The sequence below is a fragment of the Nomascus leucogenys genome, unplaced genomic scaffold, assembly GCF_006542625.1.
Source record: "Nomascus leucogenys isolate Asia unplaced genomic scaffold, Asia_NLE_v1 Super-Scaffold_391, whole genome shotgun sequence".
Lineage (NCBI taxonomy): Eukaryota > Metazoa > Chordata > Mammalia > Primates > Hylobatidae > Nomascus > Nomascus leucogenys.
In genome coordinates this window covers 306855-325622 of record NW_022097988.1, presented here as the reverse complement: position 1 = coordinate 325622, position 18768 = coordinate 306855, and the positions used below count along the sequence as shown (strand labels likewise).

Sequence of the window (18768 nt, the reverse complement as noted above, 5' to 3'; positions counted from 1 at the left end):
TGAAATCTTCAGCTGCTTTATTTTCAAAGGAAATGCTCAGTAAAGATGACGTTCAAGGCCGGGCGCAGTGACTCATGCCTGTAATCCCAGTGCTTTGGGAGGCCGAGACGGGCGGATCACGAGGTCAGGAGATCGAGACCATCCTGACTAACACGGTGAAACCCCATCTCTACTAAAAATACAAAAACAAAAATTAGCTGGGCATGGTGGCAGGCGCCTATAGTCCCAGCCACTCGGGAGGCTGAGGCAGGAGAATGGCGTGAACCCAGGAGGCGGAGCTTGCAGTGAGCCAAGATCGCGCCACTGCACTCCAGCTTGGGCGACACAGCGAGACTGTCTCAAAAAAAAAAAATTAAAAAAAAAAAGAAAGATGATGTTCAAATGTATTATATGGAGGAATAGGAAATCATAAACCTATTTAAATGTCATTTGTTTTGTATCCCTTTATTTTTGCCAGGGGTATGTCCTTTTTCTGTTGTTAAAAGTTATATTACTGGCCAGAATGGAAATTATAGGAACTAGCTATGTATGAAATTGCATGTTTTCCATCCATTGTGGCCAGATTTGGTATTCCCTTAAGATGACAACAAAGTAAGAGGCATTTCTTCTAGCACTTATTTGTGAACCCAGTGACCTCCAATTTTCCATTTTAAAAGTCATCTTTATCCTCGGAACTTTAACCTACTGGCATAAGAACATGGGCTTAAGTTCTTTTCTCTCAGTTTTTGGAGTTAAAAAACCTCTGAGAGGTTGGGCGCGGTTGTTCATGCCTGTAATCCCAGCACTTTGGGAGGCTGAGGCGGGCGGATCACGAGGTCAGGAGATCGAGACCATCCTGGCTAACACAGTGAAACCCCGTCTCTACTAAAAATACAAAAAATCAGCCGGGCATGGTGGCACCTGTAGTCCCAGCGACTCGGGAGGCTGAGGCAGGAGAATGGCATGAACCCGGGAGGCAGAGCTTGCAGTGAGCTGAGATAGCGCCACTGCACTCCAGCCTGGGCAACAGAATAAGACTCCGTCTAAAAAAAAAAAAAAAAAACCTCTGAGATACCATGGTTTCTATTAATAATATTTTCAGCAGTTTAATCTCAACTCTGTTGGCTTCCCTTTCTTAAAGAGTTAAGCAGTTATATACATGTCATTTAGAAGTATAGGGAGGGCTTTAGTACTGCCTATTCTGAAGTAGGCGTCTTAGAAATTCAGTGGCAAACTGTATAGGAAGGGCCTGAGTTTCATATTGTCTATATTGCCTTGAAATAGCCTTAGTCTCCTGCTTAAAAAGGCATCCTGGAAATCATATAAAAAGTTACAAATTAAAATGCATGTGTCTGTACCTAAGGCAGTTGTAAGTGGAAACATTTTTACCTCACAGTGAAATAGAATGGATTTATTAAGAAGGGAGAATTTTTTCTCAGAGTGTTTTATCTCAGTGTGGCTCAGAAAAGCCATTTATAGGGTAGGGTAATCACTAGAGTTGAGGGTTCCTCCCCCCCACCCCCCTATAAGATAGGTATCCATAAAGCAGAGATTTCTAAGCAGTGAGAGACTTCAGTATTTTAGATTAGCTTCTTGGGTTATAGTAGAATAAGATCATTAGTAGTAGAAGATCTGATATCAGAAAACTTTTGAGTGTTTTTATTGCCATGTTAGCATATGAATGTTAAAGGATTACAGAATTCAGTTAAGAGAAACAAGCTTTTATTGGATGGGTATTTAAAGAGTTTCTTGATAAGAGAGACCTTAGATTTGTGAGCCATGCTCACAAGGACCACTGTCCTTGTGATTGTAATTTGCCAGATGAAAGTCTGTGTCCTGGCGCGGTGGCTCATGCCTGTAATCCGAGCACTTTGGGAGGCTGAGGTGGGTGGATTATTTGAGGCCAGGAGCTGGAGATCAACTTAGCCAACATGGTGAAATCTCCACTAAAAACACAGAAATTACCTGGGTGTGGCGACACGTACCCGTAATCCCAGCTACTAGGGAGGCTAAGGCAGGAAAATCACTTGAACCTGGGAGGTGGAGGTTGCAGTGAGCCGAGATCCCACCACTGCACTTCAGCCTGGGTGACAGAGCGAGACTCTGTCTCAAAAAAAAAAGTTGTCCTGTTTGGAATATGTTGCTTTCTGTCTGTAATGTGCACTACTGATAGTGTACAGAGCATGTGGCAGCATGAACCTCCGTAGCTCTGATGTGAAGAGATGTAGTATAGTGGGTATGGAGTAGGAGGGCGGTTTTTAAGTGATGCTCTTTTTAGTCTTTTATAAGGGTTTCGAATGATTTGAAATTTTAAGACTGCATTTATTCAGTCTCACTTTTGTGTATATTTGTATTTCACTTTTAAAATTCATCTCATAAAATCCACTATTTGGTATCACAGCAGATCCTAATACTCAAATTTTTATCCTTTCCCGTTCTACCATCAAAATCTTAACCTTGCTTTGTATTCTTCTAGTCTTTTTTCTTTTTCCCATATTTAGAAAATACCCTTTTGGAAAAAATACTTGCTCTAGTTTAGTATTCTTCATGCTGTGCCTCCAGCTTTATGTTATGGTTTAATAGTATCCCTTTGGCTTGGGGTTGGGAAGATTTAAAAATAAGAGTATGTTAGATATGTAATAAGCTTGAAAAGACATCTTGTGGAAATAGATCCTTGGGAAAACACTTAGATGGAAACAACATTTAGAACTCTATGAAATGGAATTTACTGAAAACTTAGAGGTGCTACTGTTTTCCTAAGCACTCTACTTGTGACAGTTAAGTGTAGATTGAGCCCAGGGCTCAGCACGTTAGAGACTTAAGGAAGAAATCATTTCTTCAATTTTTCCTCTGCAGTGGTGGTGACCGCGGTGGCTTCAAAAATTTTGGTGGTAAGTGCTGAGTATCCCAAAATGTTTCAGTGGAAATGCTATATAAATCTAAAAGCCACCAATATCCCGCAGATGTAGTCAAAAGTCCTTTCTTACTCTGTTGAGGCTGGTGTGTGTTGTGTGCTTTAAAAAAAATTTTATATATATATATATATATATATATACACATATATATATCAAAGTAAACATTAAAAAGCCAAAGTTGATCTCAGAACAGTCCAATGGGTTTTCTACACAGTGAATTTGCATGAAACAGTCTGTGGTGACCAATGAATGACACCTTCACTGGATTTTGACAATTTGTTTTTATAAAGGTAGCTGACATGGTGTTTTTAAATTATGAGGATTGTCCAATCAGCCTTTACAACCAGAGCTTAACAAAAGTGATACTAGCATAATGCTAAAGTGGCAGGTGCTGTCTAGGACAAGTTAAAGGAAATGTTGACATTCATCTTGATTTCCTAAACTTTAAATAAAACATAATTTATATATTTACTTTGTAAATCTGTGATGGTTGACTTTCAAGGATTTTGGAAGTATTGACTTTTCATGCCTTGGTTTATTGCTATTTTTTTTGTTAACGATTTTAAATGAATTGCCTTAAATAGCTCTTTTTTCTTTTCTTTTCCCTTAGGTCACAGGGATTATGGACCCAGAACAGATGCTGGTAAGGTTTATGGTGGTTTGTCACTTTGCCATTAAGAAAATGTTAGTTTTCCATTTTTTTGATGGGAAAAGTGTGTGTTTGGAGGGCTTAGTACAGGAGGAAGATTTAATTTGATAGTGCTACCAGAACTGGGGAGCTTTATGTCTTTTTTTTTTTTTTTTTTTTGAGATGGAGTTTCGCTCTTGTTGCCCAGGCTGGAGTGCAGTGGCGCAGTCTTGGCTCAGTGCAACCTCCAGCTGCCGAGTTCAAGCAGTTCTGCGTCAGCCTCCCGAGTAGGTGGGACTACAGGTGCGCGCCACCATGCCCTGCTAATTTTTTGTATTTTTAGTAGAAGCAGGGTTTCACCATGCTGGCCAGGCTGGTCTTGAACTCCTGACCTTGAGATCCGCCTGTCTTGGCCTCCCACAGTGCTGGGAATACAGGTGTGAGCCACCACACCCGGCTGGGGAGCTTTATTTCTAAAGAAGTGTCAGAAAAATTCATGAGTATTGATGGGACAGTTTGCTGGGCAAAATTGCTGTTTGTGCTTTCCCATATTCTTCCATGAAGAAATATTTGAATTTTTACTGCTAGTTAGCATTAATTATTTAAAATGATTGCAAATCAGATTAATGAAAGAATTTATATCATTGAGGAATTAGAAGTAGAAAAACTGTTTAGGAAAGAAAATCCTATGTTGGATTGGTAGTCTGCTTAAGTGTGCTGACTTAGTGAATTCAAGAAACCTGAATTCATACATGAGAGAATTGTCTTATTTTGGGTAGAAGTCACTAATTTTCTGTGGCTTTTTATTTAAATGAAATTCAAGGCTACAGATTCACCTGTGGGGCCTGTTGAAAGTTATAATTTAGAGGTTAAAAATCTATTTGAGCTAAAAATTTGAAATCAGAACTTTTGTTTTTATTAAGATGCCCAAGTATTCTATATGGATGGCAATTTCTGAATTATCCCTTCATGGACTGAATTTTTATACATCTTTCTTACTTTGTTGTACTAATCCAAAAGTGTGCATGTAAGGTAACATGTACAAGGTGCCTCTGCACTCTGGTATATACAAAGCTTATTGCAATGAATGGGAAACCAGCAGTTCTGGTTTGTGGCTTGCTTAGAAGTTCAAAGTATCAGATTTGGAGAATTTTCTACTAGAGAATCTTAAAAATGTTTAACCATAAAGAATTAGAGTTCTCCAGAGAAAGAAATGCTAAACTAACTCCATCTCTTCGTGACATTTAGCCCTATGTCTGAATCTGAAGAGTGAGGTTTGTAAGATCATCCTTAATTGGTATATAGGTATTTCACATAGTGTGGACTTGATCCACTTTACCTGAAATTTAGTTGTAAGAATTGATCAACCAAATAATTATTGTGAATACTTTGCATGTTTATATAAGATTGTTCTTATATTGGTCCTTTCCTTTTGGTCATAGAAACAATTGAATATTGGACAATAAATTATTGTCTTTGATTACTGAACAGAATGTCATAACCAAGGAATATAAAATTAACCATCACTTTTTTTCTCTTAGATTCAGAGTCTGATAATTCAGATAACAACACAATCTTTGTGCAAGGACTTGGGGAGGGTGTGTCTACAGATCAAGTTGGGGAGTTCTTCAAACAAATAGGAATTATCAAGGTGAGTAAAAATAGTATATGTTGAAAATCTCATAATTAATGTTCTGATTGCAATACATAGACTGTGTAGTAAGCCTGCATACTTCAATAAGCCTTGTCTCTTAAAATTTTGTGATGCACGTGCTCATTTATGTCTGTAGACCTTTGCTAAATTTGTTGAATATATGAAAATTTTATTCCTTGCTTGTGTTTACCTTTCCACAGTCTACCTGTGCTTTAGCTTCCATCCTAGGACTCTAAAATTAGTCTCTGCTTAGTTCTTATAACTGTGAGAAATAAAGGAGTTGCTGAGAACATTTTATAGACTGAAATATATGCAAATTCAAGTTGTTATAGCTCTTGGGAGGGGTTATTTAATGTTTATGCTAGAGATAATACGTTATCTTGTAACTGTTCATTGTTCACTAAAGCGTCTTGTGCACTATTAACTTCATGCATATGTTTTTCATCTCTTCAACTAGAAAGCAGCCTTAGTAGTGTTTAGATAGTAGCAGTTTCTTGAAATCAGTTTACATCTGCCCTTGTTTTGGTGTCTGTGGAATTACTCTTTTTTTTTTTTTTTTTTTTTTTTTTTGAGACAGAATCTGTTTCACCAAGCTGGAGTGCAGTGGTGTAATCTCGGCTCACTGCAACCTCCGTCTCCTGGGTTCAAGTGATTGTCCTGCCTCAGCCTCTCGAGTAGCTGGGACTACAGGCGGGTGCCACCACGCCCAGCTAATTTTTGTATTTTTAATAGAGACGGGGTTTCACTCTGTTGGCCAGGATGGTCTTGATCTCTTGACCTCAAGTGATCCGCCCACCTCGGCCTCCCAAAGTCCTGGGATTACAGTAGGCATGAGCCACCGTGCCGGCCTACTCACTTTTTTCTTTCTTTGGGAATTATAATTTGTTAAGGAATTAATTACACACAAAATATGTTGTTGTTGTCGTTGTCTTGAGACAGGGTCTTGCTCCATTGCATCCAGGCTGGAGTACAGTGGCATAATCATGGATCACTGCAGCCTCAATCTCCTGGGCTCAGCCTCCCACCAAGTGCTAGGATTACAGGCGTGATCCACCATGCCTGGCCTAAATTCACAGAGTTTTGAAAAAGTAAAAATTCTCCCTTGTCTTATCCCAGCCAAATCCCAGTGTAATGTTTTAGAAGTTACATATTTACGGCCGGGCGTGGTGGCTCACATCTGTAATCCCAGCACTTTGGGAGGCTGAGGCAGGTGGATCACGAGGTCAGGAGATCAAGACCATCCTGTCTAACACGATGAAACCCTGTCTCTACTGAAAATACAAGAAATTAGCCGGGCGTGGTGGCATGCACCTGTAGTCCCAGCTACTTGGGTGGCTGAGGCAGGAGAATGATGTGAACCCGGGAGGCGGAGGTTGTAGTGAGCCAAGATTGTGCCACTGCACTCTAGCCTGGGCGACAGAGCGAGACTCCATCTCAAAAAAAAGTTACATATTTACATGAAGCATTATCTACATTTAATTTCTGTGGATTTAAAGAAATTATAAACTGGGTGTGGTGGCTGATTCCTGTAACCAGCACTTAATCACAGCACTTTGGGAGGCTGAGGTGGGAGGATCGCTTGAGGCCAAGGGTTTGAGACTAGCCTGAGGAATATAGCAAGACCCCATCTCTACAATAACAAAAAAGGTGGGCGTGGTGTCACTTGCTTGTAGCCCCAGCTACTCGGGGGGCTGAGATGGGAGGATCACTTAAGTCCAGGAATTTGAGGCTACATTGAGTATGATGGTGCCACTGCATTCCAACCTGGGTGACAGAGTGAAACCCTGTCTCAATTAAAAAAAAAAAAAATTATACATAGATAAAACAGTATACTATATCATTTTTATAGCTCGATTTTCACTTAGTGTAGCTTGGAGGGTTATGCTTGTCCAAACCTACAGGTAACTTTATATTAGGTGCATAGTATTTTATAGTATGAATGTGTGAATTCCTTGTAAAAAAATAAATCTTTGATTATCTAAATGATACATGATTACTTATTTTAAAAATGCTAACACCAAGTGTTTTTGTTTTTCCTCAGACAAATAAGAAGACCGGAAAACCAATGATAAATCTTTATACAGACAAGGACACAGGAAAGCCAAAGGGGGAGGCAACAGTGTCCTTTGATGACCCTCCTTCAGCTAAAGCAGCCATTGACTGGTTTGATGGTATGCCTCATTCATATAGTTTTCAGCATGAAATTTGGATAAATGTTTTCTAGTCTGGAAGTGAGAATATGCTCTGGGTAACAGTGGTTATATTCATGTTTACTTTTGCAGATATTAAGAATACAGGCCAGAATTTTTATGTGCCTTTAGAAATGAGATGAGCTCTATCCTTGTTGGTCTAGCATATTTCCTTATATCATGCCTTGTGCATGAGGCTACCCTGATACAGATGTAGCGAGTTGGCCTGGTTGACAGTATGTTATTTTTTCTTTTAAAAAAAATAAATTTAAGAGGTACAGATGGCATTTTGTTACATGGATATATTGCATAGTGGTAAAGTCTGGGGTTTTCCTGTATCTATCACTTGAATAGTGTACATTTTACCCATTAAGTGATTTCTCATCCCCTGACTTCATAGTTTGAAATTTAGGCCAGGTGGCTTATGCCTATAATCCCAGCGCTTTGGGAGGCTGAGGCAGGAGGATCGGTTGAGCTCAGGAGTTGGAGACCAGCCTGGGCAACGTAGAGCTTGCCTCTACAAAAACAAAAAAAAAAAAATTTTTTTTTTTTTTTTTTTTTTTTTAATAACCTGGACATGGTGGTGTGCACCTATGGTCCCAGTTACTTAGGAGGCTGAGGTGGGAGGATCACTTGAGCCCAGGAAGTCGAGGCTGCAGTGAGCTGTGATTGAGCCACTGTGTTCCAGCCTGGGCAATAGAGTGAGAACCTGTCTCAAAAAAAAAAAAACCCTATAAATAAATAAAGTAAAATTTAGGCTAATTTCCCTTCAAATGTAAAATTAATACATACTTAGAAGAAATAGACTTTTTTTGTTTTTTTTTTTTTTTTTGTTTTTTTTTTTTTTTTTTTGAGATGGAGTCTCGCTCTGTCTCCCAGTCTGGAATGCAGTGGCACGATCTTGGCTCACTGCAGGCTCCGCCTCCCAGGTTCACGCCATTCTCCTGTCTCAGCCTCCCCAGTAGCTGGGACTACGGGCGCCCGCCACCACGCCCTGCCAATTTTTTTGTATTTTTAGTAGAGACAGGGTTTCACCATGTTAGCCAGGATGGTCTCGATCTCCTGACCTTGTGATCCGCCCGCCTCAGCCTCCCAAAGTGCTGGGATTATAGGCGTGAGCCACCACACCCAGCTGAAATAGACTTTTTTTTAACAGAAAGTAGAAGAAATGAGTAAAACATCTATAGCCTTCTACTCAAAGGTAGCCACTGATAATATTTCTTAATTTTCCTTTTAGTGTTTTAAGATGTATCTTATAATACTCCAAATAGAGTTTCGTCTTACGGTATTTTTCATTTAACATTTAAAGATAGTCATTTCCCCATGTTACAAATTCATCGTTTTTGTTGCACCATAATTTAATAGTAACTAACACTTAACTGCATGTTTACTGAGGTTTATGAGCTAAGCACAACTTTAAGAGCCTTACACACATGAACTCAATTTAATCTTCATAATAATCTTATGAGACATACGCCCTGTTACTCCCATTTTACAGAGAGTGAAACTGATGCATAGAGAAGCTAAGTAATTTCCAGGATCACAGAATAAGTGGCAGAGTCAGGATTCAAACTCAGCCATGCTGGATCTACTCTCTCCAAAGTACTGAACTATGCTGGATTGACAGACACTTGCAGTTCCTTTCAGTTTCAAGATTATTGTACCTCCGTCTTCCAAAAACATAATTGTGTTACTTTACTTTTTTTTTTTTTTTTGAGACTGAGTCTTGCTCTGTTGCCCAGGCTGGAGTGCAGTGGCGCAATCTCGGCTCACTTGAACCTCCGCCTCCTGGGTTCACGCCATTCTCCTGCCTCAGCCTCCCGAGTAGCTGGGACTACAGGTACATGCCACCATGCCCGGCTAATTTTTTGTACTTTTAGCAGAGACAGGGGTTTCACTGTGTTAGCCAGGATGGTCTGCATCTCCTGACCTTGTGATCTGCCCACCTCAGCCTCCCAAAGTGCTGGGATTACAGGCGTGAGCCACCGTGCCGGGCCAGCTCTTTTACTTCTTTAAAGATGAGATTGTAGGCCGGGCGCAGTGGCTCATGCCTGTAATTCCAGCACTTTGGGAGGCTGAGGCGGGTGGATCACAAGGTCAGGAGTTTGAGATCAGCCTGGCCAACGCGGTGAAATCCTGTCTCTACTAAAAATACAAAAATTAGCCAGGCGCGGTGGTGAGCGCCTGTAATCCCAGCTACTCAGGAGGCTGAGGCAGGAGACTTGCTTGAACCCGGGAGGTGGAGGTTGCAGTGAGCCGAGATCATGCCACTGTACTCCAGCCTGGGTGACACACAGCAAGACTCCGTCAAAAAAAAAAAAAAAAAAAAAATGAAATTGTAGTACCCTATCTGTCCCCATCTCTGTATTCTTTACTTTTTTAGACTAATTTGTCAGACTTGTCAGACTTCATCACCTTGCTCTTGAAGGCTAAGTCCATTGTTTCTTACTTTTCTGCTTTCATAAGAATGAGAAATGAATCGTGAAGCTATTTCTTTTGCGTATGGTATATTCAGAAATTATAGTGATTTTTGCCCATAGGACATATGAGCCTTTTAAACCTAACTCCATAGTTCAAATCTTGCCAATTCTTATTTACTACTATTTTTTAAAAAGTTACCAATTACTATACTACTTTGGAAATGATAAAAAAATTTCTGATGGTACCAAGGGCATATGATAAAATATGAGTTTCTTTTTCACCTTTGAATCCCAGTGATCTTGTTTCCCCTAGTCAGCACAGTAGGCAATGCATATAAGCATATGTGTAGATAAATACGTACATGTTCCTGCACTTGCACACGTATTCATTCCCTTAAATAAACAAATGGTACCATACTTCACATATTCTACAGCTGGCTTTTTTTCCCATGTAAAAATATTAGATACAGGTTTTAGTTTTTTTTCCCCCATGGGAACAGGTAGAGATGTGCACCTGACTCTTGTTTTTTTTTGTTTTTTTGAGCCTGTTGCCGAGGCTAGAGTGCAGTGCCGTGATTATGGCTCACTGTAGCCATGACTTCCCGGGCTTAGGTGATCCTCCTACCTCAGCCTCCCAAGTAGCTAGGACCACAGGTGCTACCACACCCAGTTAATTTTTTTGTATTTTTTGTAGAGACAGGGTTTCACCATGTTGCCCAGGCTGGTCCCAAACTCCTGAGCCCAAGCTTTCCTTGGCCTCCCAAAGTGATGTGATTGCAAGCTTGAGTCATCACGCCCAGCATTTTTTTTTTTTTTCTTTTTTTTTTTTGAGAAAGAGTATCACACTGTCTTCCAGGCTAGTACACAGTGGCATGATGATAGCTCACTGCAGCCTTGAATTCCCAGGCTCAAGTAATCCTCCTGCCTCAGCCTTCTGAGTAGCTAGGACTACAGGCGCATGCCACCATGCCTAGCTAATTAAAAAAATTTTTTCAGAGAAAGGGTCTCGCTATGTTCCTCAGGCTTGTCTCAAACTCTTGGCCTCAAGCGAGGCTTCTAAGCCTCCAAAAGTGCTGAGATTACAGATATAAGCCACTGCACCTGGCCTTTTTCTCCACCCCTGACACTATCTCATTCCCCAGGCTGGTCTCGTGCTCCTGGACTCAAGTGATCTCCCACCTCAGCCTCCTGAGTAGCTGGGAGCTGGTACTACAGACACACACCACTCCACATTGTTTTTTGTTTTTGTTTTTTTTTAAGCTTAGTAAGAAGTGACTATCTCCCAGTGACAGATATGCTCTTTTCAGTAGATAATGTCATTTTTAGCACTGTTATCTTGACTCTGCATTTGAATTTCTGTGAGGACATGTCAGTTACTCCTCTGAAACTAAAAATTTCCAAGACTTTTTCATTTTTGTTGACAGGTGGAGGTATAGAGTAGCATTGCTTCAAAGCTGATTTCTTTTTTCTTAGGAAAAGAATTCCATGGCAACATCATTAAAGTGTCCTTTGCCACTAGAAGACCTGAATTCATGAGAGGAGGTGGAAGTGGAGGTGGGCGGCGAGGTAAGATCCTTGCTGCGCACAGTCCTGGATACTATCCAAGGGTTTAAGTTTGAGTTCATATTCTGTTTCTATTTGTGTGAACTTGCTACTACTTTTTCTCTCGCTAGGTCTTTTTCCCTCTATCTTAAAATGAGTTCAGGTACTGAATAGATTAGGTAAATGAGATATTGTAATAGCTAAGAAAGTAGTGGGAAATGGTTGTAGAAATCCCTTTGGAAAGCTGTATCGTGATTTGCTGTTCACTTGGAAATCAGGAGGCAATTTGTTTCTGGTTTTTGTGTTTTTTTTTGAAATGGTATCTCGCTCTGTTGCTCAGGCTGGAGTGGAGTGGTGGCATGATCTCGGCTCACCACAACTGGACCTCCCAGGTTCAAGCGATTCTCCTGCCTCAGCCTCCCAACTAGCTGGGACTACAGGCGTGCGCCACCATGTCCAGCTAATTTTTGTATTTTTAATAGAGACGGGGTTTCACTGTGTTGGCCAGGCTGGTCTCAAACTCCTGACCTCATGATCCACCCACCTTGGCCTTCCAAAGTGCTGGGATTACAGGCATGAGCCACCGTGCCTGGCGAGGCACTTGTTTTAATGATACCTAATTAGGTAATTAATCTGACCAGTTTTTAAGCTGCCTGATACAGTTACTGCCAGCTTTTTTTTTTTTTTTTTTTTTTTTTTTTTTAATTTTTGAGACAGAGTTTCGCTCTTGTTGCCCAGGCTGGAGTACAATGGCGTGTTCTTGGCTCACCGCAACCTCTCCCTCCTGGATTCAAGTGATTCTCCTGCCTCAGCGTCCCGAGTAGCTGGGATTACAGGCATGCGTCACCACGCCCAGCTAATTTTGTATTTTTAGTAGAGATGGGGTTTCTCCATGTTGGTCAGGCTGGTCTCGAACTCCTGACAAGATGATCTGCTTGCCTTGGCCTCCCAAAGTGCTTGGATTACAGGCGTGAGCCACTGCACCCGGCCCAGCTTCTTTATTTCTATTGGATTCATATTCTTGTCTTTTTTCTTTTTTTGTTTTGTGGGTGGATGTTACTGTGGCCTTTGCATTCATATTCTCACATTTGGAGTTTTTGTCTTCTCACCTAATCTTCATCATGGAGATTCTCAAACTAAGTAGGGTATAGGTGAGGCATCCTAAGTTTGAAAATCTGAAATTGGAAATGCTCTGGAATCCAAAACTTTGAGCACCAACATAATGCTCAAAGGAAATGGTCATTGAAGCATTTCAGGTTTTGGGTTTTTGGATTTGGGCTGCTCAACTCGCAAGTATAAGGCAAATATTTCAAAATCTGAAAAATCCAAAATCAGAGACACTTTTGGTCCCAAGTATTTGGGGGAAGGGATACTCAACTTGTATTATAGAAAATGGACTTTGAAGTTTTCTAGTGCATTATTTGCACTTTGTTGTGTGCGTAGGGTCTGTTTTCAAGGTCCTCTGTTTACTAAGTACAAGACCCAAATCAAAGAATTATAAAGTCCTGCTATAAGGGGTTAATTTGCAGAGTGCTGCCTAAGTATTGATGGGTACCTACTCTTATGTTATCTGATGCTTTTCTTCTGTTTTGTTAATGTCTCCTGCTGATTTTTCTCCCCTGGCCCCATCCCCCTAGGCCGTGGAGGATATAGAGGTCGTGGAGGCTTTCAAGGGAGAGGTGGAGACCCCAAAAGTGGGGATTGGGTTTGCCCTAATCCGTAAGTGTCTTGTTTACTTTGGTGAGAGTAGGGGTTGGGATTGGGGCTGGAGGGTACAGAAAGGGGTTCTGAGTCCATTAGAAACTATCTGGGAGCATTATATTTTCCTCCTTTCTTAGGTCATGCGGAAATATGAACTTTGCTCGAAGGAATTCCTGCAATCAGTGCAATGAGCCTAGACCAGAGGATTCTCGTCCCTCAGGAGGTGGGTCAGCCTTTTAATAGCATCTGCATTGTGCTTATCTTCTGACTAGCATGAAGGGGGCTTTACGTTGTTTCTGCTGGCCTCATTGTTTGCATTCCTACCTTGCAGATTTCCGGGGGAGAGGCTACGGTGGAGACAGGGGCTACAGAGGTCGTGGGGGCAGAGGTGGAGACCGAGGCGGCTATGGCGGAGACAGAAGTGGGGGTGGCTATGGTGGAGACAGAAGCAGCGGTGGTGGCTACAGCGGAGATAGAAGTGGGGGTGGCTATGGTGGAGACAGAAGTGGGGGTGGCTATGGTGGGGACAGAGGCGGCGGCTATGGTGGGGACAGAGGAGGCGGCTATGGAGGAGACCGAGGAGGTGGCTATGGAGGAGACCGAGGTGGCTATGGAGGAGACCGAGGTGGAGGTTATGGCGGAGACCGAGGCGGTTATGGAGGAGATCGAGGAGGTTACGGAGGAGATCGAGGAGGTTATGGAGGAGATCGAGGAGGCTATGGAGGAGACAGAAGCCGGGGGGGCTATGGAGGAGACCGTGGTGGTGGCAGTGGCTATGGTGGAGACCGAAGTGGAGGCTATGGAGGAGACAGGAGTGGTGGCGGCTATGGAGGAGACCGAGGTGGGGGCTACGGAGGAGACCGAGGTGGCTATGGAGGCAAAATGGGAGGAAGGTGAGTATTAGAATGTGTTTATTAACGTTTTTACCTCAGTGCACCTAGATTGGGGGGTTTGAACCACATTTTCTTTTTAACAATTTTTTGGAACTTGAATTTCCCATTGCCAGTTCTCTCAGGATGGAGATGATTTAGTTTCCTGCTTAGCAATTTCTAAAATTTTATTTTGGAACTTTTTACTTTTTAACTGTAATTTTTATTTTTTAGAGACAATAAAAATTAAATTTAGTGACAGAGACAGGGTCTTGTTCTGTCATCCAGGCTAGAGTGCAGTGGTATGATCATAATTCATTGTTACCTCAAACTCTTAGACTCAGGCAGTACTCCTGCCTCAGTCTCCCAAGTAGCTGAGACTACAGGTGTGTGCCACCACACCTCTCCAATTTTTTTTATTTTCTGTAGAGACAGAGTCTCACTATGCTGCCCAGGCTGGTCTCAAACTCCTGGCCTCAAGTATTCCTCCTGTCTTGGCCTCCCAAAGTGTTTGGATTACAGATGTGAGCCACAGCACCTGCTGGAAATTTTTTTTTTTTTTTTTTTTTTTGAGACCGAGTCTTGCTCTGTTGCCCAGGTTGGAGTGCAGTGGCACAATCTCGGCTCACTGCAAGCCCCGCCTCCTGGGTTCACACCATTCTCCTGCCTCAGCCTCCCAAGTAGCTGGGACTACAGGCGCCCGTCAGCACGCCCAGCTAATTTTTTGTATTTTTAGTAGAGACGGGGTTTCACCATGTCAGCCAGGATGGTCTCATCTGCTGACCTCGTGATCCACCCGCCTCGGCCTCCCAAAGTGGGGGATTACAGGCCTGAGCCACCGCGCCCATCCACCTGCTGGAAATTCTTATAAATCTTTGTTTCAGTGTATCTGTGTGTGTATTAGTTTTTCTCATTAAGATAATTGAGATTGAGAGATAATAACTTGAAACTGTGTAAATCAGGAGTTCCTAATCTAAGTGAAGGAACATACCTTTCATAGGGTGGTTCTTTTTCAAATCATATATACTACCCTGCAGTTGTTTTTCTGGAGATTCTGATAACTTTTCCAGATGAAAACCACTGATGGGAATGCCATGAATGGTGTAGAGGCAGAAGAAGTTGAAGACCAGTGATAGAAAGTAACTTTAATTATTATACTAAGGACCTGTATGCCAGCGGCAGTATAAGGCAGTGAGAATTAGTATAGAATATGGTTAAGAGCATGAAGTTGGGAAACAGACTAGGTTTCAGTCCTGACTCTACCACTTATTAGCTGTGTGATCTTAGGAAAGTTACTTAATCCTTTGGAGTGTCAGTACTCTTATCTGTAAAGTGGGACTAATAAGATACCCTTTTTAGACTTGTATTAGATTACGTTGTACTAGTTGCTGGCCCATAGTAAGCACTATATAATTTTTAGCTATTAGTAATTATGAGTAACCTAATTACCATCTATTGAACATTTCTTACTGTGTGGCCAATACTGTAAAGTGTTCTTATATTCTTTAGTTCTAGTCCTTCTGTCATCCCTATGAAGTAGGTATACTTCCCATTTTACAGAGTCAGAGTCATGTAATGTAACTTTTCCAAGGTCACATAGTAAGTGGCAGATCAAGAATTCATACATGTAAGTGCTTGCTCATTCCACTGTGCCACTCTCCTATTTAGAGTGCTGGAACTGGGACAGTTTCTGATCTCCTGAAATATTTGTGGTTTGGAGTCTTTAGGTGGAAAATTTTTAAGAGAGTGAAGCAAAGCTTCTTCTAGGAACTTTGTGAATCGTAAAGCTGGTCAAATTAGACATTTAAGTATCTTCTAGGAGTATAGAAATAAATGAGGCATGGTGTCATTCTTTAGAAATTGTCTAGCTGATGCCAATCACTAGTACCCTGAAGAAGTGTCTAATGCTCCCCCTTGGTAGAAAATTAGAATTTAGTCTGGCTCTTTATTTTTCATTCCTAGAAACGACTACAGAAATGATCAGCGCAACCGACCATACTGATGACTGTTTTGAATGTTCCTTTGTCTCTGACATGATCCATAGTGAAATTGCCAGAGTTTTGCCTGCTGCTTTCCTCGTGGCCTCTTCTTGGGTAGTGAAATTAAGTGACATTTGGATTTTTATTTGGGTGGGAGGGCTGGGACAGTTTTTCTTTTAGAAATGTCTGTTGAGATTTCCCCCTTTAGTTTCCAACCTTCTCCCCAACCCTTGGAGCTAAATGCGTTGTAAAATATTGCCAAAATGAAAAGTGTTTTGTAATACTGCAATAAAGGCTGCTTGTTTTTGTGGACTTTTGTACATATTAGTGCATTGTTCTGTCACACTCAGGACTCAGTTACATTAGACTCTAATCCTAAAGAATTAGGAAATGAATTATATACTTCAGTAAATGAAAATGTTACTTTAAACAATATTTATTGAGCTCCTACTGTGTTTAGTGATTCCCAGGAATGACTACAAGTCAGAATCACCTGAAGAGTTTGTTAAAATTAGATTCCTAGGTTGTTAAATTTAGATTCCTAGATTCCCAGCCCCCTAGGTCTGCTGGATCAGAGCTCAGTGAGGTATGGGGAGTTAGGGCTGGAAATACTTATTTATATCAAGCTTACCAGGTGATTTTGATATAGTTACAGTTGACAACGATTTATTTAGGGGAGTGTTCTAGATGCTGGGAATATGAAGTTCCAAGGAAAAGAAAGGATTTACAAGCCAGGGTTAAGATGGCAACATATGTATGTTATTTGCTGTTTATTAGAGAACTATTTATTCTACTCTTAACTATGGGTAAGGCAGTGGATCAGATTCTAGATACGTTGCTGACCAAGTAAACAGAAAGCATAGTCGATAAGTGCACCAGTAACAAGTACAAGGTGCTTGGAGGGCTGATTTGAAGGACACTAAATTTAGTCACATGGGAGTAGGGAAAGGCGAATGTGGAGGGAAGACTAGGAGTTCACTAAGTACAGAGGCTGAGAAAATAGTGTTCACTAAGTACAGAGGCAAGAAAATAGTGTTCCCAGAAGGAAACGACATGAACAAATCAGGAGCTAAGACAAAGAGTGGGGAGCAGGATCTGCACTTGAGGAGAATTGTATGTAGTTCTTTGTGACTGAAGGGAAGAGTTCAAGGGTGGTCATGAAAAGAAAAGACTGGAGAGATAAACAAGCTCTGTGACAAGGTCCTTGCATTTCACTTTTTACCTGCCTCCAAATAGGGAGTCATTAAAAGATGGTAAATGGGTGTGGCATGATCTGATTTGAGTGGCATCAGATGGATGATGATTATGACTGCCTTGTGGGAAGGCTGGACTGGAGACAGCCAGGTAAGGGATTATACTGGCCTGAGGCTCAGATAGTGACTAGAGGAAAGGAGATAACTAGATTTGAAAAATCAAGAGGGAAATTTGACAGGATTTAGTTGGATGTCAGAAATAGCGGAGAAAGAAGAGTCTGGTTTCTGCCCTGCGTGATTGGGTAGATATGTTCATCAGGAAAGGAACAGCTTTGCAGGCAAGATGGGAATTAATTCCGTTTTGAATGTGTTGAGTTCGGAGTACTCGTGAAACTTCTAGGTAGAGACATCCTATAATTCTGCAACTCAGAAAGTAGCATTTAATGCCATGTTCCCCTGATTATCTGCCTTACTGAATTACATGTCTGCCTTCTCAGCTTGACCTCTACATGTTAGAAGTTTCTCGGGGCTTTTTCTAAGCCCCTTTCTCTTAATCACTTTTATCCTGGGCAAGCTTATCCAGGATATGGCTTTAAATACCATCTAATATGGTGATGACTACCAAATTTACATCTCCAGTCCTGACTTCTCCCCTCCCAGTTGCCTACTTGACCTTTGCACTTGGATGTAAAATAATTGTGTTAAAAAAATGTGGACTGAATAGAACTTTTGAGCTTCCCTTCCAAATGTTTCTTCCTAGTGTTCCTAACCTACTTCAAAACAAATCTGTGAATGAGGCCTGGGCTTTTTTTTTTTTTTTTTTTTGAAACACAGTCTTGCACTGTCACCTGGGCTGGAGTGCAGTGGCACGATCTTGGCTCACTGCAACCTCCGCCTCCTGGGTTAAAGCGGATTCTCTTGCCTCAGCCTCCCGAGTAACTGGGATTACAGGCACCCAACACCACGCCCAGCTAATTTTTTTGTATTTTTAGTAGCGACAGGGTTTTGCTATGTTGGCCAAGCTGGTCTCGAACTCCTGACCTTGTGTTCCGCCTGCATCGGCCTCCCAAAGTGCTGGGATTACAGGCGTGAGCCACCGTGCCTGGAGGCCTGGGCATATTTTAAAAGAGCCCCAGGTGATTCTACTTTTCGGAGACAATATATGGAAAGAGAAGAGCCTAGGAGGAAACTTGGAGAAATACTGACATTTAATAGATGAGCAGAACAGGATCCTAAAACAGAATGGGAATGGCCAGTGAGGCGTGGTCAGTGGAACCCAAAGGAAGAATGAATTTTAGGAAAGGAGAAGCGAATAGTATCAAGTACTTAAGCCAGGCTACGTCATGTAAAGGATAGAAGGCATTCATTACGTTGAGCAACATAGTTACACATTATTTTAGTGCAGGGTTTCTCAACCTTGATACTGTTGATATTTTGGGTTGGAAAATGCCCTGTGGGATGCTGCCTTGTGCATTGTAGGATGTTTAATAGCATCCCTGGCCTCTACCTACTGGATGCCAGTAGCAGCCCTTACCTCTCCATGTTGTGACCACTAAAAAATGGCTTCAGATGGCCACTAGGGGGCAAAATTGCTCCCTGTTGAGAACCACTGCCTTAGCAAAAGCAGTTTGGGTAGAGAATTGAATTCTGAACTCAAACTGCAGTGGGATAATAGAAACACATTATAGAAAGTTAATAG

General features: G+C 41.5%; 1 protein-coding gene across 2 annotated transcripts in view; it reads left to right on the top strand.

Moving 5' to 3' along the window:
* The window catches only part of TAF15 (TATA-box binding protein associated factor 15), a 37598-nt gene extending 21402 nt beyond the window's left edge, over nt 1–16196 (top strand). For both annotated transcript variants that reach the window (XM_030809167.1, XM_003281373.3), the window contains exons 8-16: nt 2836–2870; nt 3505–3537; nt 5064–5173; nt 7218–7347; nt 11259–11351; nt 12965–13046; nt 13166–13251; nt 13360–13921; nt 15860–16196. In XM_030809167.1, coding sequence (XP_030665027.1) covers nt 2836–2870; nt 3505–3537; nt 5064–5173; nt 7218–7347; nt 11259–11351; nt 12965–13046; nt 13166–13251; nt 13360–13921; nt 15860–15899 — 1171 coding nt within the window. In that variant the 3' untranslated portion in view covers nt 15900–16196. The remainder of the gene's footprint in view (nt 1–2835; nt 2871–3504; nt 3538–5063; nt 5174–7217; nt 7348–11258; nt 11352–12964; nt 13047–13165; nt 13252–13359; nt 13922–15859) is intronic.
* The last annotated feature ends 2572 nt before the right edge of the window (nt 16197–18768 follow it).